We start from the raw sequence: 22,517 nt of genomic DNA, 5'->3' as shown, positions 1-22,517 counted from the left end.
TCACCGTCCCCCGCTCCCCACATGCAAGAGGCCACACACTATTTGTATATCTTTAATATTTCACGATAGACATAAACTTTCTCTCTTGCGCCCCACATGCAGAGCAGCGGGGCACAGGGTTCGGCCAAGCAATTAACTCAGCAATTCACCGTCTACTTGCGACATGACAAAAACCACCAAGAAGGCAGCTAGCAAGCAAAAAAATGCCGGAATGACAGTGTTGGCGCCGACATTATGCCGGGCGATCGCTTGTCGGAGGGGAGCCCGAATGCTTGGGCAACATGAAGGTTGAGGCCTGAGCTTGACAGCTGAAGTATGCAGGTTGACGGCCACACAGCAGGGACAAGGCCGAGTCGGAAGAGATCTTGGATGCAGGATTGAAATCGTGGTAGACTACGTCAACTTCGGCGCAGATCTGGAGGAAAAAGAAAGTAAATGATGGAAGCTGGGAGACCACGCAGACCTGGACATCGTCGTGTGCCTCATCACAAATCACCTCGGCGACGACCGACGAACGACAGGACTGACCTGCGTTGGAGGCAGCGCTACTGGGCATAGTCTGGATGGTCGGGGAACGCGCGCCACACTGCGCCGCACTCGGGTTCGCAGGCGGTTTCGCAGTGTGGTGATTCTTTTTGTGAACGATGAAGATATTGTAGGGCAAGCAGAGTGCGCCTCGAGACCATCATCACATCCCCCGCAATCGCCATGTCTCGTTCGTGATGTTTCTTGTGACGACATGCGTCGCTCATGCAGCAATCCCAGGAACCGCACTCGTCAAGTCGGCCAGGCAAGGGGCTCAACCAGGTTCATCCCCACTCATCTCCCAAAAGCACGAATAGGAAGTCTTGACGCGACGTGCAATCCGCCGTGCTGGGTCGCGCCGGCCAAGGGCTCCCGTCGTGCCCCTTCTCACTTGCCCTATCTCGGTCAAGTCTTCCCTTCTGGCCCTCCCTCCCCCATCCACTGAGAGTTGCTGCCCGACGCGACTGTTCGCTATCCCTGAGACAATTCGTCATTTTCGAGTCCTCTTCACGCGCACAAGTCTCTCTAATACTATCGCCTCTTCACTTCCTTCACTCAATTCCGCCAGTGAATGCGCCTGCCGTGAAGTCACGATCGAAGCCCTCTACGCGATCCCAGCAACGTGCACTCGACTACTTTGACCGCTCATTTTCTTTTACCACGACAACCCAGGACGCCAACAGTTGCGCAATACGTCGACGGTAGCATTGTCCCTGCCATAGCGCGAATGGACCCCAAGAACGACCCGCTTTCGAGCGACTATCCACCCATCTTCGCACGCGACGCGACCGTTCAAGCGCCGTTGCCATCAACAACCCTCGCATAGGCGCAAACCTCACCTTCGATTCGCATACCCTACGTAATATTTCGCCCTACACCTATCCGACCGACTGCACGATATCGCCCGTCTTGGTCGCGTGACGATTGCTAGAACTGGAGGCGCATACATTGTTCGCGCACAGGACTTGGACTATACAATCGCATTGTCGGCGACCAGCTTTCTCTCGCGAACAAAGGGCTGTTTCTGCTGGCTGGAGAACACTGCAAGTCTACCTATAATACTGCCGGTCGCAGTTATTCACCGGAACTCCACACCAACATGTCGAACACCTCTTCCTCACATGGTTCCTCGCGTGGGATAGACTTTAGGCCGTCTACCCCCGACCAAACCAGACCTACGCTTTCTCGATCGAACTCCCTGGCGCCGAAATCAGAATACTTACGGCATGCGCTTCAAGCACGGAGGGCACAGGGTACGCCCACTCCTTCACCGCAGGATATCAAAGTGCCCCCACCACCAGCACAGAAGCCTCCGGAGATATGCACGCCTAAGACCTCGCCAGATATCTTCGATCAATTCGCCCTCACAGAAGAACAAATGACCCCGGTTTCGCCCATCCGACGACGTCGGCCCAGCGATGCTCGTCCACCGCAGTCCAGGACGAGTCGAGAACTCACAGAAGAGATCGACAAGTTGAAGCAGACGCTCATGACTGCGAATATGCGAGTGGAGCTGCTGAGGAAGGACAACAAGGTGCTGCAGCATGATTTGACTGCCGCCAAAGAACAAATCGAACGGATGGAGCCACTAGAGGATTTGAACTACGAGCTGAGTGCGGAGAACAAGCAACTCAGACTCAAAATGGAAAAGATGGATGAAGAGATGACGAAGCTGCGAGAAATCGACGAGGAGCATCGGAAGACCAACATCGAGCTCACTGCTATAGCAAGCGAGAGCGCGGCACACTGGACAGATCACGAGCTCGCCATCGAAGAAGCTGCCGAGCACATCATCAAGATGGAGGAAGAGAAGGAGTTGCTTTCGGAAGAAGTCAAGCAACTCAAACAGCGAGTCATGGCTATAGAAAGCCATTCGCCCGCTAGCACGCTCGTCAACAGCCCTGGCAAGTTTCCACTTCGCGTCTTCAGTGTCGACGAGTCGCGGCCTTCTACTTCTCACTTCGACTCGGATTATTACAGCCAGCCTGAATCGCCGCAAGCCAAGCAGAGCAGCGCGTCCATCAGGTCGTTCACGCCTTCAGAACGGTCGAAGAAGTTCCTTGATCTTAGGGAAGAGCGACGACGGTCTGCTCGTGATTTGAGTGAGCGCATGTCTGCAGTATCCCTGAAGGCACTACGCGATGCGTCTCTTTCTCCAACGCCAGAAGAAGTTCCCGCAGTTCCTACGACCCACCAGCAACAGGTTCCTTCCATCGTAGCAGATGATAGGTCTGCCACTCCCTCCAGACGCCGTGAGCACGTCCGCCAAATCGACCAGCCACGTCCACTGTCTTTGATGGACGCAGCAGAAATCTCCCCACCACGACCGCATACAGTTGCCCCTCAGGCACCTGACCGCCAACCAGATGGTCTACGAGGTTTATACCGCCCCCGCAAACCCTCAAGCCGAGCATCAACCGACCAACGCCCATCCTCAAGCTACATCCCTAGCACCACAAACACCCCGGGCAGTTCCCTAGGCCGCCACCACTCCACCCGAGAGGCCTCCCCTCACGTGCCCGCACGCAGCAGCAGCAGACACCGAACCACAGAGCGTTCAACCGAGTCACCCCAACACACCTCACCCCGCCACCGCTCCTCCTCCATCGACGCGCGAACCCCCCAAACTCACCAACATGCAATGGCATCCGGGTGGGATACCACCACCCCACCCCCCTCCTACACCCCCTACTCCCCCGCCTCCAACACCTCCACCCTCGATCTAACCAGCTCGTTAGATCCCCGTCGAGCCAAAGACCAATGGTGGCGCAGTCTCGATCGTCTAACTCACTCTCAAGTCATGGCTCAGGAGATACAAGCTCAGGGGACACAAATGCCACGTGGTTATGACGCCGGGCCAAATCCTACTCCTGCTGTTGTTGCTCCTCCTAGTACTACGCAGCAGACGAGGAGTAGTAGTACAACGGGTCAGCATCGAAGCCGTAGACCTACGCCTACGCCTTCGAGTGCGCTGAATAGTCATCCTGTGGAAGTGGAGAAGGATTTGTTGTTTAATGCGAAGGACAGTACGGAGGATTTTATGAGTAAGATGAGGGGGGGTAAGGGGTCGAGGGATTCGGTGTTTTCTTTACGGTAGTTTTCTTGGTTTTTCCTAATGATTGTACGGCCGTATTTTTGTGGGTTTTGATAACGGCGTTTGAGAAGGAAGATAGTTTACTCCGCGAGGAGGTTGTTCAATAGCGTGGGAGGGGTATATTTGAGATTGCGGCTTTGTTTCGCGTCTACATCCTCTTTGTCCTGAGGACAGACTTGCTAAAGAAGTCATCTGTATCATTAGTCGAGTATATCGACGTAACATTATATAATAACATCACCCATCCTCATATCTCTTCCATAACACATAATTGAAGTAGATCATAATACCCAATACCCAAAACATACTCGCACCAAACAAAGCCATCCACACAACATTCCTAACGCCTCCTACCCCCTCCCCCTAAACTGCTCAGCAACCACATCCCCAAGTGTCCTCCTCTGCCTCGCCTCGCCCGCCCCCTCCGCCAGTATCCCCGTCGCCAGCCCCGCCCCACCCCCCTCCCTCTCCCTCTCATCCTCCAACCTCGCCCTCAACCCCTCAAACCCACCTTTCCTCTCCTCACCCACAACCCACCCGGGCACCCTCCACCTCGCCGCACCCGGCAGCACATCGCGCCTATACGCCGTGCCGACCCCCCATCCCACCGCCGCCGCTAGTAAGCTCCCAGGGAACTGGGATAGCGCGAGTTGTAAGGGGGGAAGGTAGGACAGCGACTTCGACGTCAGCGTTATGGAGCGCCGATAGAAAGATTGTTGGGATGAAGGGGTGGAGGCGGCCCAGGGAGAGATTTTGTAGCGGTAGGTGGACGGGATTGCGGCGTAGTAGTTTGCGAGGAGGGCGAAGAGGAGGGGGGTTGGGCCCGCGGGGAGGTGGTTCATGCGGCCGAAAGTCAAGGGGCGGAGGATGAAGGTTAGGAGGAGGGGCGGGAGGAGGGTTGTGTAGGGGAGGGTGGAGAGGAGGAAGGACTATGGATTGTTAGTCGACTGGTGTAGGTGTGGGAGGTGGGTAAGAGGGATGACTGGGAGAGGGGATACATACAGCGAACTTCCTACTCCCCCAAATCCTTTCCACAACGCGGAGTTGGTAGAATGTCAAGACGGCGAAGAGGACTTCGGTTGAGTTTGTGAAACTTAGCTGTAATCTCATGTTAGCATCCATCTCATCCACCCCATTCCCATCCCTCCGCATTCCCAATCCGTCTTCTCCTCTCTTCCTCTCCACGAAATCAATAAAACATACCATCCAAACCCCACACCTCCAAAACTGCCCATACCCCCACAAATGCGGCACAACCTGAATATGCAGATAGAATCTCGAATCCGTAATCGCAGCCAGCAGCGCGCCTATGACGGTGCCGAAGACGAGGAATTGCGTTACGGGCGCGTTGGTGAAGCCCGAGGAGAGCATTGTCGCGTTGGGTTGAGAGAATAGAGGGAGGCGATGCGATTGAGGGTGCTCATAGCATGGTCGAGGTAGAAGGTTTTGTGTGCGTTGGAGGAAGGTTTGGTGGGTTGGGGACAGGTGGGAGCGATGACGATCGGCGCATGTGCGCGATGCGGAGCCAAGGGCGGAGGTGCCACAGTTGCCATTGGTACGCGAGGTGCCTGGGAATAACCCGACTATGGGTAATTCACGTTTTAGTACTAACAGCGTTATTGGGGTATCACAGATTCAAAAAAAATCAAGTCTCGAACAGGTAACAGCCCTCTACCAGGTGTCTCAAAGGTCGTAATCGAAGTTTAACACGTACTCCATCTGAGGTGTGCGCGAGGGCGCGCCAAGCCTTCCTGGCTCGGATGGGTAATTCACATGTCGTGCCTACTTCTGCTTCGCTGGCATGCATATTTTTCAGTACGCGATACCCATGAAGATGCACAATGACTGGGTATTCTGTCTGTCAATGTAATGAGTCTGGGCCAGAAAGCGCTGCTGGACGGGCTCCAGAACAGGCGCAATACTCGCTATCACAGCTCACGCGACCAACAGGCAAGTCAAATAACAGGATGATTTCGTTTCAATACATCACACGCCAAAGCAGGGCAATCAACTATATACACAAGCCAAAAAACAACGACCATGGGCTCCTCGCCAGGAACGCCTCGTCGCCACAAAAAAAGAGCCACACCTTCTCGAATTCCACGCGCATACACACGTCTATTTCTCACCCCTGTTATCACTCCTTGCAGCATTCTTCTTCTTCTCCACAGCCGCATGCTCATGCTTAGCCAGCTTCTCCTCGCTGGAGCCCTCCTCCTTGAAAACCTTCTCGCGGTCAACAGGACCAGGGATATGTTCCGGAAGCTCGCTGCGGGAGATGAGAGTGAGGACGATACTGGCTCCGACGATGGCGGTGAGGACGAAGCGGTATACGGCGTACCAGTTGGGAGTCCAGCCGAGGCGGCTTACGCCTGTGTGTTGTGTTAGTATCGTTTATTAGAATGAGGGCAGGGTGAAGGGAGAAGGGTGGAGGGAGAAGGGGCAAGGACATACGAGTATCAACATAGTACAACCCTACGAAACCCAAGAACTGCGAGATGAGCGCGCCTTCAATGGGCATGAGCAGTGTCGACCATGCTACCATTGGTGCTACAACACCAATTGCATAGCGCTTGTAGCCCTGTGTGCCTCCGTAGCCTGCCCACTCAAGACCCCAGTGGATAGCGCCGAGGAAACTCAGGATAGACGCTCCGTATCCGATTTGAAGGGGCTCGATGAGGGAGAGGAGGTATGTAGCGTCTTTTTGGGAGAAGATCATGCCGTAACCCGCGGTGGAGTGGTTTAGTTCCCACGAGAGATAGACGGTGGAGATGGAGGTTGCGAGGTAGGGAAGCGTGCCCGCGAGACCCATGTAGTATGCCTCGCGCGGGACTTCGGCGAGGGAGAAAGTTTCTTTGATTGTGCCCTGGTATTTGTTAGCATCCATAACCAAAACACGTCGTCAAGATTGTGCAGAGAGAACTTCGTATACATACCACATCATGCTTCAACCCCGCCGCCATATCAACCTCATTCTGCGGCTGCTCGGTGCCCACCTCCGAAAACATCGGATGCGTCGAACTAGTACTCGTCACAGTCTCGGGCGTAGGCTTAATCTTCTCGTGCGCATATCTGCTCTCCGCCTGCTTCTGCCCTTCCGTTAACGTCTTATCAGCCATGCTGCGGCGCAAGACCGCAGACGCAGGCTTCCATTGCGCAGCAGCAGCAGCCTGTGCTAATTGCGGTCTCCGCGCAGCCAGAGAACCAAATTGTGTTGCCCATTGCAGAGAAGATGTTGTGCGCGTGAAGCTCGCAGCCGGGCGTGCCGACTGGGGCGCTGCTGCGGACCTCAGCGCGAGGCGCGACGCTCCGTTGCGAAGCATATTAGATTAGCGGGTAGTAGGTGTGTAAGACGGGGTAGGGAAAAGCAAGGGAGGTGTACAACGCGGGTGCAGTAATGTACACACAAAGCACGAGCTGGGTATATTGGGGAGAAGACAAGAGAAGATAGGGTTAGATAGTACTTGCGATTCCAGCTACAAGCTTCCCCCGCAGGTTGACGCGCGACGCCAGTCTGACGTCATGCATGCTTTTCATCATCGCCGGCCATGCTTCGGCATCGCAATCGTGATCCTTGTCTCGTAGTGGATCGCAACGGTGCCGCGACCCGTAAATAACGCGAAGGAGCTGTCACCATGAGACAAAATGTGCCGTTGCGCGGTGGGGCTTTCACGCGCCATGTTATCAGTTCGATCATAATTCGGCCCAGCCTCGCTGTAGTCCGGCCATACGGACAAGTCGACCTAAAGATGACGCACCATCATGTTGCTTAATTTCACTAAGAGAAAACTGTCTGATTGATAGAAAGAGTATACATTATAGGAGTCCAATCGAAACCGAAACGCATTCCAAAACCACGCTATGCCATGTACTCATAAACCTCATTATACCTCCCCTTCTACACACTGATTCCCCATCTCAATCAACCCTTCGCGTTCCACCGGTCATTATAAGCATTAACACCCACAGCAACCTGTCGGTAGAACCAATTCCTACTCTCCTCATCACTAACCGGGATAAAAGGCCCGTTCGTGCCTCCCTTGAGCGTGATACCCAGTCCCGTCCTCTCCTTGCTGATGGTCTGAACGTCCTTGAGCGGTACATCCCATTCAGTCTGTAGCTTCTTCGTGCGCACCATCATGAGGCCGTTGTATGTGAGCATGACAAGCATCTCCTTGTTTTGCAGCTCCAAATGCGCAATGTAGTCTTCGTTGAAGTACTTGCCGTTATCAAGTGTCTTCAACCAGAACTGACCGAGCGCTTCGCGTTGAGAGTAGGGGCGCACGATGCCATCTGTGCCGATGAAGCGTGTGAGGCGTACGCGGTCGAGACCTTCCTGGTCAAAGACTGTTGTTGTGTTGCGCACACCTTCTGCCATGTTGGAAGCAAGATCAAAGGCTCCGATGGCAGCCTTGGTAGGTACACCCAATAGTCCTTTGCCGACTCCCTTTACGAAACCGAGAGCACCTTCCTTCTCAGCTCCTTGGATGGGGTGACGGGCGAGACCACCAAGACCACTGGCGAGACTGCTGGCGAAGGCATTACCACCAGATGTGATGCCGTAGAGCGCGTGCTTGGGCCTGTTGCGAGACCGCGACATGCGACGCTGGTCCTGGAACTCTTTGTCCAGGGTGGCCGCTGAGAGTCCCTTTGACATACTGCCAGTGAACTTGGCCATACTGTCTGAGAATCCGAACACGGACTTCTTGACGAAACTTGATGCACCCTTCGCGATACCGATACCAAGATCTTCGGGTCGATCCGATTTGACGAGACCCTGGTATGGCTCGTAGAAGATGTCTGCAACACCAGAGCTGATGTTGTTAAACAGACCGACTGGATTACCGAGGAAGTCAGCGGATCCAATGATGACGTGCACTTGTCGCAGCGACTCCTGCACATAATGGTTCTTGATGTTGTTGATCAATGCAGTTGTCGAGATGCGTGCGTTCTCCAGCATCAACGAATTGTACCGTACTGGTGCATCGTTGACGTTGCCAATTGACATGGTGAGAACGTTAACGGCGAACATGAACGGATTGGAAGTGCTCATGGTGTCCTCGGCGTTGATCCGCTCTGTTCGGACAAACGACAGATCGATCTGCATAGGCTGCAAATGGAGAAGCTCAAAGTAGACGTCCTGGCCAGATTGTTCCTGCTTTGGCTCGGGTATGCTGAGATTGTCATCCCATAGCTTGCCTTGCTTCTCTTCGGACCAAGAAGCACCAGGGATATTCGCGAAGTCGATCATGGCGAAGATGAAGTCCTCGTCGATTTCGATCGTCATCTGCTGGAGCAGGAATGTGAAGTACTTGATGTACAGCACACCATACGAATCGTCCTTGACCTTGGTGATGGTCGTCTGGAAGATGGGATGCGCCTCCATCTCCTTGCCCGTTTTCGGAACAACACTGGGGTAGAAGATGATGGGGAAGATGCCGCCGTAGAGTTGGTTGTCGACTTGAATCCACTTGACCTGCATGTTGACCATCTGGTAGAGGGGCGAGTCGGAGTATTTCATCTCGATGTCGCGCAGTGTAACATACACGAGCTCCTTGAGATGGCGGTTGACGAGCGAGATGCCGATGCCAGCAAGGCGTATCTGCGCCTTGAAAGTGACGTCTGTGTCCATATCCTTCACCTCGAAGCCGGTCGCCGTCGAAGATGAACCAGCAGACTTCTGCTTGTACATACTCTTAGATGGCTTGTAGTTCGATACTTCGAGAGTCTGCGTGGGACCCTTTGCGACGACGTTCAGATCGATGACCTTCATGCCGCCACGGTCTTGGCCAGGCGGTATCTTGAATGGAATGAGCGGACCAATCTCGGCAAGCTTAACATGTCGCTCTCGGCCATTGGCGCTGATGACAATCTCCTTGTTCTTCGCAGCCGGGAAGTCCCACGCATATGGCATGATGCTCCTAGGAGGCAGGCGGTACCTGATCGGTCGGAAACCGGAACCGCGGTCATCCTCGTCCTCATCCAGGTTGGGGTTAGCTTGCCAATACAGGAACTCTTGGTCGCTCATGTTCTTGAATGAGAACGGCCAATGCTTGTTCTCAACGCTGACATGGCAGAAGATCGTTGCTGCCTCCATCAAAATGTCAACACGAACAAGCTTCTGGCGCTGTCCAGCCTTCGAAAGCTTGACGTGAACGTTGCCGACGTTGGAGATGTTGAAGGGAGAAGACCACTGGTTGTTAACACCGGGGTAGCAGAGGGACAATTGTGGTGCTCCGCCTTGTCGCAGCCAACGAAGTGGGAAAAGCTCGCCATCCTTCACCGTCATCCAATCAGACTGACCGGGTTCTCGGATGAGTAGCTCCTCCTTCATCTTGTTGTTGACGATGAAGCGCGGTGCGATGGAAACGGTCTTGGTCAAGTTGTACTTGCCTTCGCCCTCTGAGACAGAGACACCCAAGTGCATGTCGGAGCGTGCCGCCTTTGATGGCAAGGCTACCGTGTATGTGCTACCAATCGCATCGAAACTCTGAGGCTTGCTCCAGTTTGACTCGCCAACCCTGATGAGAGCACGGTTCTTCTTGTTCTCTGTCGGGTAAGAGAACATGAAGGGCAAGGCCTTGCCAGCATCGTTCTGGTTGTCTGTTACGACACCTTGTCCAGCAGCAGCTCTGGCTTGGCCCATGAGCTGCTGAGCTCGAACATCAAGCTGAAGACCGGTACGGTTGAGGACGATGTAAGGGCTGTAGATCGCAACCTTGAAAGCGCCGCCACCGTCGGGGAAGTTGCTGAGAACAGTTAGTACTTGTGACTCGATCTCGATGTAATGTACCTACAAGAAATGCATGTTGAGGTGCAGAGTAGTGTCGTTGTTGTCCTTGACCTCCAGCACCTTCTCTCTCCGGAAACTCTCGCGATCGGTCGAGTTGATGATGCCAAATTTGCTGGGCTTGAAAGGTCCATCCTGCATCTCAACACTGATGAGGAGAAGATGCGACAGTTCCACTACATGAACTGGGCTGATACCACCCTTTCTAAGGAAGTTCGTCCAGTCCTTCTTCGTGTTGCTGTCGTAGATCCTATACTTGAAGTCGTATGGAAGAAGGTTGTGTACCTCGACGGGTGCCTGGAGGCGTAGTCGCATGTACGGGTAGACGCCAGTCAGAGGATCCTTCTTATCATAGGCCGCATGAAGCTGGAAGTAGAACGGCGGCGATTGGTCGTCTTGCTCGCCACGGCAAGTAATTGTCCTCGTGGGTCGCTTGAGCAAGTCCTTCCAGAACAAGCGTTCGTTAGACCAAGCATAGCCGAAGCCCTGATCGGGACGGATGACAATAGAGTGCATGAAGCAGGCGCCAACCGGTGCTGGCCTGGCATCTCCAGGAGCGATCTTGTCGATCTTGAGGAGATGGCCGTCTTCTGGACTGTACATACCAAGCTCGATCGGAATCTGAGTGTTGTTCTCTACCAACATTGGCGAGCGAATGGTGATGTTCTTGATGTTGTCGGCGCCAAGCTTCACCTCGATCAATAGACGATGTTGTATGCGGTCTTGCTTCGGCTTGAGGTTGTACAGGAACTCGCCTTCTCGGTGAACAGGTACCCGTGTAAGAGTATCAAAGCCACTGCCCTGCAGCTTGATACCAAGCATGCCGGTTGCGCCATCCGTGGAGAGTGACTCTCTGGTCGACATGGGGTCCTCGAATCGCCAAGGCTGCTCTTCTCCGTCCTCAAGCTTAGCTGCAAAGCCTTCTTGCTCCTTGCCTTCAGCCCAGACATCGAGGCTGAAACCAGTGTAATTGCGTACACGGTACGGGGCGTCGCTACCCCGAGGTTTAGACAAGATGTCATCCTCGCTGGTCAGGAAGTCGAACGATTTGGATCCCAGTGCAATCGTCGCGGCTGTCACTGTGAGCTCCATAGCTTTGCGCGAGTAGATATCGACGGCTAGCTTGTCGGGATTCTGATCCTTGGACATGTGGAAGCCAACGGCCCAAGGCTCGATCAGCGGCTCCCACGCAGACTTGGAGAAGTTGTAGACGTTGACTAGGGTGTCAAGCGAGGTGTCGGCGACCATCGCTCCCGACCAGTCTCTTACGTCGACACCAAACTTCTTCACGCGCCAGTCGAGCATGGGCATCTCATGGACATCGCCGATAAGGACAACGCGTATGCCTTCAACGCTGATGTGAAGTTCTTCCCGCTTGAGTACAGCAGAAGATGGGGGTGCCTGCTGCTTCCCGACCTGTTGACTAGATCGTCGGGTGGTCGCGAGAGACTTGGTCCGAGGCTTGTTGGAGACTGCTTTGCCTGCATGCGAAGTGCCCTTCTTTGATGGTGTGCCCGTCTTGAGTTGCTTGGCTTCTGCCGATGGCATACTCTTCTCAGCTGGGGCTGCCATTGCTGATGCCCTGTTGACAATCTGCATGGCTAGCAGGATATCACGGAGTGACAAGCGGAGTACAAGAGGCTCAATGTCGACGGTAATGCTCATCATCGAAGACTTTGCGCCTTGGTTTCTGATGTCGAGCGCTGTTTGGATGCTGAAGTCGTCAAGGATGCGCATTCGGTTGGTCTCGAAGCGATCCATGCGGCATAGGAACATGCCAACCTTGTCGACCTGCAACGTCATTGCTTGTTGCTTGGATATAAGCACTTGCTTTGTACCAAGGACGATGGCCTCTGAACTGGCCATGGCTGGATTGGCAATGAGCACAACCTGAGCATCCACTAAGTTGACACGGAACGACATGTTCATGCCACCATCGGTAGGCTCTTTCGCAGGCTCTGGAAGTTCTAATGATCGAGAGCCATCTGGTGACATGATGTCGTCATCGCTATCAGTCTCCTCTTGCTCAGCTACCTCCTCGATAGCCAAAGGCTCATCGGTGGCGAGACCTGCGTTTGCAAAGGCTTGCAGAGCAAAGAGATAATCAAGAGCCAGAATGATTCTTGGACTATCAATGGTAAGAAGCGCAATCATGCTCTTCTCTTTTCCGCCCGAAATGGAAACACTGGCCATGAATTGCTGCTTGACGTCGTTGTTGATGAGCGACATGATCTTGCGGAACTTGTTGGTTCCTTGCGTACGGCTGTCTCGGATCGTGAAAGATTGCACAACTAGTTCAGCCTCCATTGCTCCATCGCTGATCATGCGGACCTTGACGTTCGTGTCGTTGAGGGAGAACTTCGAGAGACTAGCGGCCTCAACATCGCCTACAGGCTGGGCATCCTCAGATTTGACAAGCTCCAATCCGATAGTGCCGACCTTGAATACAAAGTCCAGCTTCGTCCACTTGTCGCCGTCAGATTGCAGCTCAGGCCCTTGCGACGACACAGCGTTCTTGGAGGACTCCTCTTCTGCGTTGTCCTTGTCCGTGAGTCGCCGCGCAGGCTCCGTCGTCTCGCGAGGTAGTTCGGCCTGCACATCTTGGTCTATGGCATCAGGCTCCGTGGCAAACGCTGCGGGTATGGAGCGAGACAGTTCTAGTGCGAACTTCATTTGCTCCGGTGTGAGCATTAGGTTAATGTCCGACATCGAACCGTCGATCTCAAGGTCTGGCCGTTTCTGTCCAGCCTTGTGCTCAACCATCGTGATGTTGAAATCGAGATCAACCTTGTCGATCAGCTGCAGCTCTTCGGAGCGGTCCTCATCGTAGTGCAGCTTCGATGTAAGCTTAATGTTCCTGATACCAGCCGAAAGCTTATTCGCGGTCTCGGCACCCTTGGAGTCATCAAGAGGGACAAAGCTGTTCTTGGCATAGATCTCTCCTAGGTTTGCAGTAAGAGTGTCGCGATCTGGTTTGTCGGATACCACCATACGTGGGAAGACGACAATAGGCGTACTGATGGTGATATCGAAATGGAACTTGGTCGCCCGTTGCTGGATCTGTGTCGCCTGGTTCGCCGCGGCTTGACGAGCTGCATTGAAGATGGCTTGCATCTTACCAAACTTGACAGCGAACTCCATGATCTTTCGGAATGGCTCCGTGAGGAAGTTGATCTTGATAGAGCCCGTCTTGAGAGTGACCGCCATGTCGTATCCAGGGTAGCTCTCCGCATCCGCATCGAAGGTCTCGTAACTGAAATCGGCCAGATTCTTGCCCTCAATAGTCACAAGTTGACGGAGAGACGACTCTTCAGAGACACCTTGGTTGATGTCGTCAATGAGCGACAGATTGCCAAGTCGTCCACCGATGCGCATCGTCTTGCCGCTGAGGAAGATGCCGACATCTCCAGAGTTCAAACTCAGCGTAGCCAGCCGGATTCCGTCATTGTTCAAAACAACGGCGATACGCTTCATCTCTGCTCGGATGCGTATCTTGTCGGGTTCTGCTTGAGTTTGGACAGCAACGGCTTGTTCTGTCTCCTTGTCCGTTATCTGAGCTTGCTGGTTTTGCGGCTGGCCTGGATTGGTGAATGTATCGAGAACGAAGTCCAGTAGCGTGAGCAGCGTCCGCCTGGTTACTATCAGGTTGATCGTTGAGACGGCCACGTCCAAGTTGGTCGCAATGCCCTCGTACTTGGTTTGGAACTCCGGAGATTCCTTGTTGACCTTGACAAACTTGAGCGTGAAGAGATCCTTTTGTTCGTCTGCAGAGACATCTTCGGACGAGATGATGTTCTTGAACTCAGGAATGGTAGACTCTTCGACGTGGTCCTCCACGGCCAAGCTCTTGAGACGAACATCCGCAGCCATCTCGAAAGCCTCTTGATAGAAGTCAAGATCGAAGCTTTCAGCGATAAGCTCAACCAGCAGTTGATCAGATTTTCTGCCCTCCGGATCTGCTCTGTACAGCGAACCCTTGAGCTTGTCGACAGTGAACTTGAATTCGAAGTTGCGCTGATGTAGATGTGCCTCTTTCTTCTCATCTCGCTTCTCCGGGGCATCTGCAAACTTCTCGTCTGTATCGTTGTGACCTTCTTCCTCCATCACGAGCTCATGCTCTTGTGCAGCAAATGCGAACGATTTTGAGCGCGTCCGTCCGAGAGGGTCTGAATCAGCCTTGGCATCGCTTGTGGGCTTGAGGTTGGACGGACCCTTCGCGCCCTCAATCACTGGCTTTTTGGGTCCGTCGTTGTCAAACTTGGGTATAGCAACGTCGATCAGCTTCATCAGGTTCTTGTACTTGGAGTCCGATACCGATGCATGGAGCACCGGCAGGTTTCCAGACACACGGAACTTGGTCAGATCTGACGCCTTAGGGACGATGCATATCTCAATCTTGAAGTCCATGTTGATCCGGTCAACGATATGGTAGTTCTTCAAGCTGGAGTCTTGTTCGAGCTGCGCGCGGGTTTCTTCGATGGATGGTCCGATGAGCACTTGTGTCGAGTGGAGCGCTAGATTGAACTTGTCGTACATGAGCTTTTCCAACTTTCGGAAATCCTCGTCTGTGTACTGCTGCTTTTGCTTCGACTGTATGTCGCGAAGGGTATCCTTGTCGACAAGCTCGCTCGTTACGCTCACATGACCGGCATCAACAATGAGGCAATTACTTGACTTCTTCGTGACAGAGTCTGGGACGATGATAAGCGGGGCCTGCAAGTCGAGTTGCGCGTTGATGGTCTTGTGTTCGGTGAGGGCAAACTCTAGTCCTGCGCGTGTCTGTTGGCGGATGCCCTCGACCGTCGCTCCAGCAGTCTCCATGAGCGCGCCAATAGACTCCATGTGCCTCTCTGGAGGCTTGAAGAATTTGGCGACCTCAACGACGAACCTGGGGTTGTAAACGAACTCCATCCCCTTCAACTTCATCGTCAAGTTTGTATCGGCCGCTCCGTCAAGTGGGTTGTTCTCAAATGTGAGGAAGAAGAATGGGTCTTCTTTCTCGTCACCTTCCTCGTCGTCATCATCATCCTTGGGTGATTCATCATCATTGAGCTCTTCGATGCGCTTGTCGTCCGGCACAGGCGGTGCATCCTTGACTGTGATGATTTGAGGGAAGAGACTGCCTTCTGTGGTACCGTCGTAGAGGCGCATGCCTTCAAGAGCAACCTTGACGAACATGGAATCTGTACGTTGCAGGAATTGAGTGCTGAACGAGTCAAAGAGAAGCCGGAGTATCTCGTTCGATTTGCCATGGGGATCGCGCTTGAGTGTGAAGCTGCCTGTCCTCAGGCTCATATTGACCTCCAGCTTGACGTATTCGCGAGGCATGTCCACAGACTCGGTGATGGCTTTCTTCTCGTCCCAATCGATAGCGTCGTACAGCTCTTTTCTTTGCTGTTCGCTCATCTGAGTGTTCTCGTCCTCGTGGGATTCTTCCTGTTTACTTCCCCACACCCAAGAAGTCCATGTTTGCTTGGGCGGTGGTTTCTTGACACCGACGTTCTCCTTGCGCAGCTGGTTGCGAGCCAGCGAGCGCCAGAAACGGAGGTCCTCGTACGTAAGCTTTCGCTCGAGCTTATCCAGATCTTCAGCTTCCGTAGCATCAAGCTTCTCCTCGCGCTTCTTCTTCTTGAAGAGCTCAATGTACCGTATGCGGTCGTCGCGGCGCTCTTTGAAGTAATCCCAGCTCCATTGCCGGTTCCTTTCGTGAATCTTGTCGAGCACAGCCTGACCAGCAAAGCGAAGCCAGCCAGCAGGATCCTCCTTGGGTGATGACTTGGGTTGCAGCCTCTTGTACTCTTGATGGCGGATGAAGTAGTGGAACAGGTCGACCAGCATGAGCGCGTCGCGATATTGATCCTCGTCGATGATGAAACCAAGTTCGTCGAAGAGGAGTCGAGCCTTCATCTTTGCGACGTCCATTTTACCGGTCTTGTCCATCTCTATACCAGCGCGACCGCTGATGGGCTTGAGAATGAACTGATGATCACCCAAGTCTGGGTTGTCGCCTCGTGCAATCATGCCCTTTGCACGCTCAATGAAATCGGCTCGGTCGATTTGCTGCTCGTCGCTGCTCTGGCTGCCCTTTCCAGTTCCAATGAGCTTCGCATCCGTATCCCAGTATACTGCTAACGAGCCAAGTGTGGCTAGCTTGTGTGTCGAGGTGGATGTGCCTTGGATGAAGGTCGGCTTCCAGTTCTCGTCGGTGCTGATAGCACTGAAGTCTGCGAGGGTGACACCAAGGGCGAATGGGTGTCCGGGGTCGGCGATCGAGTCTTCGTATCGGATGTGGATGTTCTTGACTGTAATCTGGACATTGTCGACGATGGCAGTGATCAAGCTCGCAGTGAAACTCTGGTTCTTCTGCTGCTCTTCCGCGCTCATGCCTTCGGTGTTACGCTCCTTCAGCAGCTCTGCGCTGTCGAGCTTCTCCATCTTGACGGCGTGCGCACGCTTGTCCTCCTCTTCTGCGTCGTAGTCGGCATCTTCCTTGGGCGCTGCCAGCAGGAAAACATCCTCAATGTTGACCTTTAGCGGCTTCCCTCGTAGATTTGACCAGGGTATGGATAGTGTGAGTGAGCCGAGGTGTCCTTCGACGACGTTCAGCGGTAGGCGTAGCTGATCTAGGGCTTCGCGACGGAGCTCAAGGTCCCGCAACTTAACATCGCCAGACCAGATTCCGACGTTTAACTGCTTAGGATCGAAGTTCTGGACATACATGCCCAAGAACCGATTCAGCAGAGTTGACACGAGTCCCTCAAGCATAGCGGCGGTGGGGGACCGTTACCCAGGCCGGGCGAAGGGGGTAGATAGGTAGGTAGGCGGGGTATAGGGTGTGTCGGAGGCGGAGGGGTATCGTTATGTCGTAGGGCTGCGTGGAGTCATAGGGAACGGCCGTCAATGCGTGGATGCCACGTTCGGGGCGGTTGTAGGTGGTAAACACAAGGTGGGGCGGATACGGCACAGGTTGGGTGTTGTGCTGCGTTGAGTATTACCGAGACGTCGATCGCTAACAGGCCGTAGGGAGTGTCGAGAATAGAATACACACGCAAAGGCGACACGTCGTGTAGGCACAACCGAGGAATTAGACGACGCACAAGACGCGTAAAGGTGGAGTTAGAGGGATCTCCAAGGCAGCTGCAAGTGCGATGCATGACGTAGCGTATAGGCTTCCCGCTCACGTGTGCGGGCCGTCTCATGTCTGATTCGCCGGAAGTGCCAATTGCCCTTGGGGATTTCTTGAATTTCTGCCCAAGTCTCAAGCCCCGCGGATTGCACCCAGAGCCTAGACGTCTGAACATTCGAGCTACAACATACTAGCCTCGACCAATTGCATTGCCGCTCGTCGCAGCATATCGATTAAACGTTTGCCAGGATTTCGACGCGCGACAACCCACACCATCGACCGCTACAGCTCGTATCGCGAGTCTTCCGAATAGCGCGTCTCTCGCATACCTACCACGCCGGTTCCTATAGACACGCGCATATCTCACAATGGTGTGGCCCTTCTCAAGCTCAGGCGCAGATGCCTTCACGAAACAACAACCACAAACCATATCGACTACAGCAGCACCAGTGCAAAAGCCCAGCGATGCGCCTACATCAACAATAGAAACACCTCCACAGCAACAACCCGACTCCGCACCCCACGACCCCGACTTCTACGCCGCCCACCCACACCTCGCACCGCCATCGTTCTCCACAAACACGCCTTCTTCCTCGCCCTCAAATCCTCAAGCCCAATCCAACAATGCCGAAACTCCCGAAGAATACGACCCCACCCTCCCTCGCTCAATGTCCTGCCGCGCCGCTTTCGATAGCGCCTTCTACTGCTCCTCATTAGGCGGCCACTTCAACGATCTATACCGCTACGGCCAGCTGCGCAGCTGTTCCGACCACTGGAATGACTTCTGGTTTTGCATGCGCACCAAGAACAGCTATAGCGGACAGGATGTCAAGGAGAGAATGATTCAGGATCGGTATCGCGAGAAGGAGGAGAAGCTCAAGAGTGGGCCGAATAGTGAGAATATCTGGAGGAAGAGGGGACCTGGGGAGGAGGTTAAGAACGCGTTTAGTAGGGCGGCGGAGGATTTGGAGTAGTAGGAAGACGGAAGACGGATGTACGATATATGAGGCTGTATGATGTGGCACTGTACAAAAGCATGGTATATGAGAGAAGACCCTGACGATGACATTGAACGTATACCCACAGATTGCCGGTGGTCAGGCACGTCGTATACGGCAGGCGTGTAGTGTGATCCTATGATTAGCCTATGCGAAATCAGGGATCAGCTCCTGGGCTCTGAATCCTGAAGCAGGAGATAGCGGAGAACACGATGTACTCTGCAACGGAATGGTCTCTCCCATCTCCTAAGGCACGACGAGCGAAAGATTAGAAGTGCCATTATTACTACTAACGCGCCCGACGGGGTCTTTCAACCCAAGAATATAAAGCCCTCCAACGTATCAGTAATATCCCCCCGTGTCCGCAAACTCTAGCACGTTAATTTTGTGTCATGGACTGAGAAGCGTCACTATTACGCAGTCTGCGCATCAATAGCCACGATACTGCTGATATCAGGATGCCGTAGACAGCATGGATGAAGTAGCAGCACCAGGGTAGCGTACCCAGGAAGATGCTTGATCTTGCTGAATCACTAATCAACCACCCTCTGAAGTGATCCGTAGTGTTTCCTAGAACAAACTCCACAATGCAAGACACGGTGTATATATCCATGATTTGTTTTGCGTGTCAGGAGCCACGACCTGCTCCATGTTTCGGAAGCGCATCTCATTCAAGGGGAAATCGAGACACACTGGAAGCTACATTGACCTCAAGTCATCTAAGTTGCACACTCTCATCTTGACGTAGGCTGCAGACCCGGTCAGCGACTCCTTGTATGAGGAGATTGCGCGTCTCAAGTACCCATGCAACATGTGAATGCCGCGAGTACGTCGAAGCTCCGTTGTCTAGGCCGCGAACAAAGGATATGCGTGTCAAGGTACAAGCCAGAACAACAAGCCTGTTGGTACGTGTTGTGTGCGATCAAACAGGATACTGGCCGTATTGGTAGGCAAACCCCGCCGCGGTGACTTCACTCGATCGCGGCGGTTGAAAAAATCCTGGACATCTGGAAGCTACTTGAAGCTACCCGTCGTTGCTATGGGCGGAATGACATATGGGCCCGCTCATGGCGGGGCAACTCGCTTATGTCACCCGTTTGAGGCTTTGGTGGGGTGAGGCCTCCGTCATAGCGAGGCGGCGGCCAGCGCCCTTTGCGGCGGCGACAGAAGATGCACGAAGATTCACAGTCCGCGAGCAGAAGGCGTTGGGCGCAATACCGCGGCCGTGCAATCAGCCGCGAGTGGAGCCAGGATGACAAGAATTAGGCATTTGCCCCCGGAAAGCGTGCCAGGCAGCTGTTTCTAGTGGGTCGCAGAGCTTGCGCGAGCTTGCGGGAAGGTTCTGGTTGGTTGCTTGGCGCGTCGAAGGCGCTGGAATTCTGTAGAAACACCACGCTGCCAGGCGATACAAAAACTTCGTCTGCCCGCGCCTTGGGACTGTTTCTCTTTCCACTACACAACACAAACCACACTACACCGCGAAAGCCTCACCTTTATAAGTCACCGACTTGTGAGCATACAACTACTTTTTCTTCCCTTTTGATACCCCACTACACACACATATCGACATCATGGCACCCGCGATTGGTATCGATCTTGGTACTACCTACTCTTGCGTAGGTATCTTCCGAGATGACCGCATTGAGATTATCGCCAACGACCAGGGTAACCGGACAACACCTTCGTAAGTCACCACTTCTTGCCTACAGTCGCGACCACTACTAACATGTCCAAGGTTCGTTGCCTTCACCGACACCGAGCGTCTCATTGGTGACTCCGCAAAGAACCAAGTCGCCATGAACCCTATCAACACCGTCTTCGACGCCAAGCGCCTCATCGGCCGCAAGTTCGCCGACGCTGAGGTCCAGGCCGACATGAAGCACTTCCCCTTCAAGGTCATCGACAAGGGCGGCAAGCCAGTCATCCAGGTCGAGTTCAAGGGCGAGGAGAAGACTTTCACACCCGAGGAGATCTCATCCATGGTCCTGGTCAAGATGAGGGAAACCGCCGAGTCCTACCTCGGTGGCACCGTCAACAACGCTGTCGTCACTGTCCCCGCATACTTCAACGACTCGCAACGTCAGGCCACCAAGGATGCTGGTCTCATTGCCGGCCTCAACGTCCTCCGTATCATCAACGAGCCCACCGCCGCTGCTATTGCCTACGGTCTTGACAAGAAGACCGAGGGTGAGCGCAACGTCCTCATCTTCGACTTGGGTGGTGGTACCTTCGATGTCTCCCTCTTGACCATTGAGGAGGGTATCTTCGAGGTCAAGTCCACTGCCGGAGACACTCACTTGGGTGGTGAGGACTTCGACAACCGTCTGGTCAACCACTTCACCAACGAGTTCAAGTAAGTACAAAATTCACCCTGGCGCCTACATCGTCTTCGTCAACAACACATTGTTCACGGAGACTGCTTTGTATCCATGAACATATGCTAACTATGTAACCTAGGCGTAAACACAAGAAGGACTTGACCTCCAACGCTCGTGCTCTCCGCCGTCTCCGAACTGCCTGCGAGCGGGCCAAGCGCACCCTGTCCTCGTCCGCGCAGACCTCCATCGAAATCGACTCCCTGTACGAGGGTATCGACTTCTACACCAGCATCACCCGTGCCCGTTTCGAAGAGCTCTGCCAGGACCTCTTCCGCTCCACCATGGAGCCCGTCGAGCGTGTCCTCCGCGATGCTAAGATCGACAAGTCCTCCGTCCACGAGATCGTCTTGGTCGGTGGATCCACCCGTATCCCCAAGGTCCAGAAGATGGTCTCCGACTTCTTCAACGGCAAGGAGCCCAACAAGTCCATCAACCCCGACGAGGCTGTCGCCTACGGTGCCGCCGTCCAGGCCGCTATCCTGTCTGGTGACACATCCTCCAAGTCCACCTCCGAGATCCTGCTTCTCGACGTCGCGCCGCTCTCCATCGGTATCGAGACTGCTGGTGGTGTCATGACTGCTCTCATCAAGCGCAACACCACTATCCCCACCAAGAAGTCCGAGGTCTTCTCCACTTTCTCCGACAACCAGCCCGGTGTGCTTATCCAGGTCTACGAGGGTGAGCGTGCTCGCACCAAGGACAACAACCTGCTCGGAAAGTTCGAGCTCACCGGTATCCCACCTGCTCCTCGTGGTGTTCCCCAGATCGAGGTCACCTTCGATGTCGACGCCAACGGTATCATCAACGTCTCCGCCCTCGAGAAGGGTACCGGAAAGACCAACAAGATTGTCATCACCAACGACAAGGGCCGTCTGTCCAAGGAGGAGATCGAGCGCATGTTGGCCGAGGCCGAGAAGTACAAGGCTGAGGACGAGGCTGAGGCTGCCCGTATCTCTGCTAAGAACGCTCTCGAGTCCTACGCCTACTCGCTCCGCAACACCCTCAGCGACTCCAAGGTCGACGAGAAGCTCGATGCCGGCGACAAGCAGAAGCTCACCGCCGAGATCGACAAGACCGTCCAGTGGCTCGACGACAACCAGACCGCCACCAAGGACGAGTACGAGTCCCAGCAGAAGGAGCTTGAGGGTGTCGCCAACCCCATCATGATGAAGTTCTACGGAGCCGGTGGTGAGGGTGGCATGCCCGGCGGTATGCCCGGTGGCGGTATGCCCGGCGGCGGTGCCCCTGGTGGTGCCGGCGGCGACGACGGCCCCACTGTCGAGGAGGTCGACTAAGCGGATCGCTTCTTCTTGATGCAGTCTGTTCGTCTTCTTTCTCCTTGTGCATCTTCAAGCATAGACTTCTTCTTTCTTAGGTGGTAGTTCACGGCGTTTCAACGGCCAACATTGAGCCCATTTTCACGGATTTTTTACTGAATGCATCGGATGAATAACGATCAATGATTCGGAGGAAAAGTTGGGTGGTATAGCATGTACTCTAATAGTGGGATTTCCATATCCTGTGTAGAGAGAATTGAGAGAATACTTCAAATACTTCGTCTTCTTGCTCTGTGATGATGAGGTGTTGAGGTGTTGAGGTGTTGATC

The 22,517-nt window shown here is 54.0% G+C and overlaps 5 protein-coding genes across 5 annotated transcripts; 3 read left to right on the top strand and 2 right to left on the bottom strand.

Moving 5' to 3' along the window:
* Positions 1-1,624: 1,624 nt before the first annotated feature.
* J4E88_006997 (uncharacterized protein) lies at positions 1,625-3,005 on the top strand (the record flags this gene model as incomplete). Its single annotated transcript, XM_049400618.1, has 2 exons — positions 1,625-2,814; positions 2,873-3,005. The coding sequence occupies 2 exons, from the start codon at positions 1,625-1,627 to the stop codon at positions 3,003-3,005; spliced, it is 1,323 nt and encodes a 440-aa protein (XP_049253566.1).
* Positions 3,006-5,737: 2,732 nt separating this feature from the next.
* Positions 5,738-6,942, bottom strand: J4E88_006996 (uncharacterized protein; the record flags this gene model as incomplete). Its single annotated transcript, XM_049400617.1, has 3 exons — positions 5,738-5,991; positions 6,074-6,485; positions 6,556-6,942. 3 exons carry the CDS (start codon positions 6,940-6,942, stop codon positions 5,738-5,740), a joined length of 1,053 nt encoding a protein of 350 aa, XP_049253565.1.
* A 599-nt stretch (positions 6,943-7,541) lies between these two features.
* Positions 7,542-17,174, bottom strand: J4E88_006995 (uncharacterized protein; the record flags this gene model as incomplete). Its single annotated transcript, XM_049400616.1, has 2 exons — positions 7,542-10,368; positions 10,417-17,174. 2 exons carry the CDS (start codon positions 17,172-17,174, stop codon positions 7,542-7,544), a joined length of 9,585 nt encoding a protein of 3,194 aa, XP_049253564.1.
* Positions 17,175-17,903: 729 nt separating this feature from the next.
* On the top strand, positions 17,904-18,509 carry J4E88_006994 (uncharacterized protein; the record flags this gene model as incomplete). Its single annotated transcript, XM_049400615.1, has 1 exon — positions 17,904-18,509. The coding sequence occupies one exon, from the start codon at positions 17,904-17,906 to the stop codon at positions 18,507-18,509; it is 606 nt and encodes a 201-aa protein (XP_049253563.1).
* Positions 18,510-20,104: 1,595 nt separating this feature from the next.
* J4E88_006993 (uncharacterized protein) lies at positions 20,105-22,206 on the top strand (the record flags this gene model as incomplete). The annotated part of the gene is made up of 3 exons (XM_049400614.1): positions 20,105-20,217; positions 20,269-20,886; positions 20,991-22,206. The coding sequence occupies 3 exons, from the start codon at positions 20,105-20,107 to the stop codon at positions 22,204-22,206; spliced, it is 1,947 nt and encodes a 648-aa protein (XP_049253562.1).
* Positions 22,207-22,517: the final 311 nt, after the last annotated feature.

This window comes from Alternaria novae-zelandiae (assembly GCF_023758075.1).
Source record: "Alternaria novae-zelandiae strain BMP 2774 chromosome Unknown scaffold_14, whole genome shotgun sequence".
Lineage (NCBI taxonomy): Eukaryota > Fungi > Ascomycota > Dothideomycetes > Pleosporales > Pleosporaceae > Alternaria > Alternaria novae-zelandiae.
This window is presented reverse-complemented; position numbering and strand designations above follow the sequence as displayed.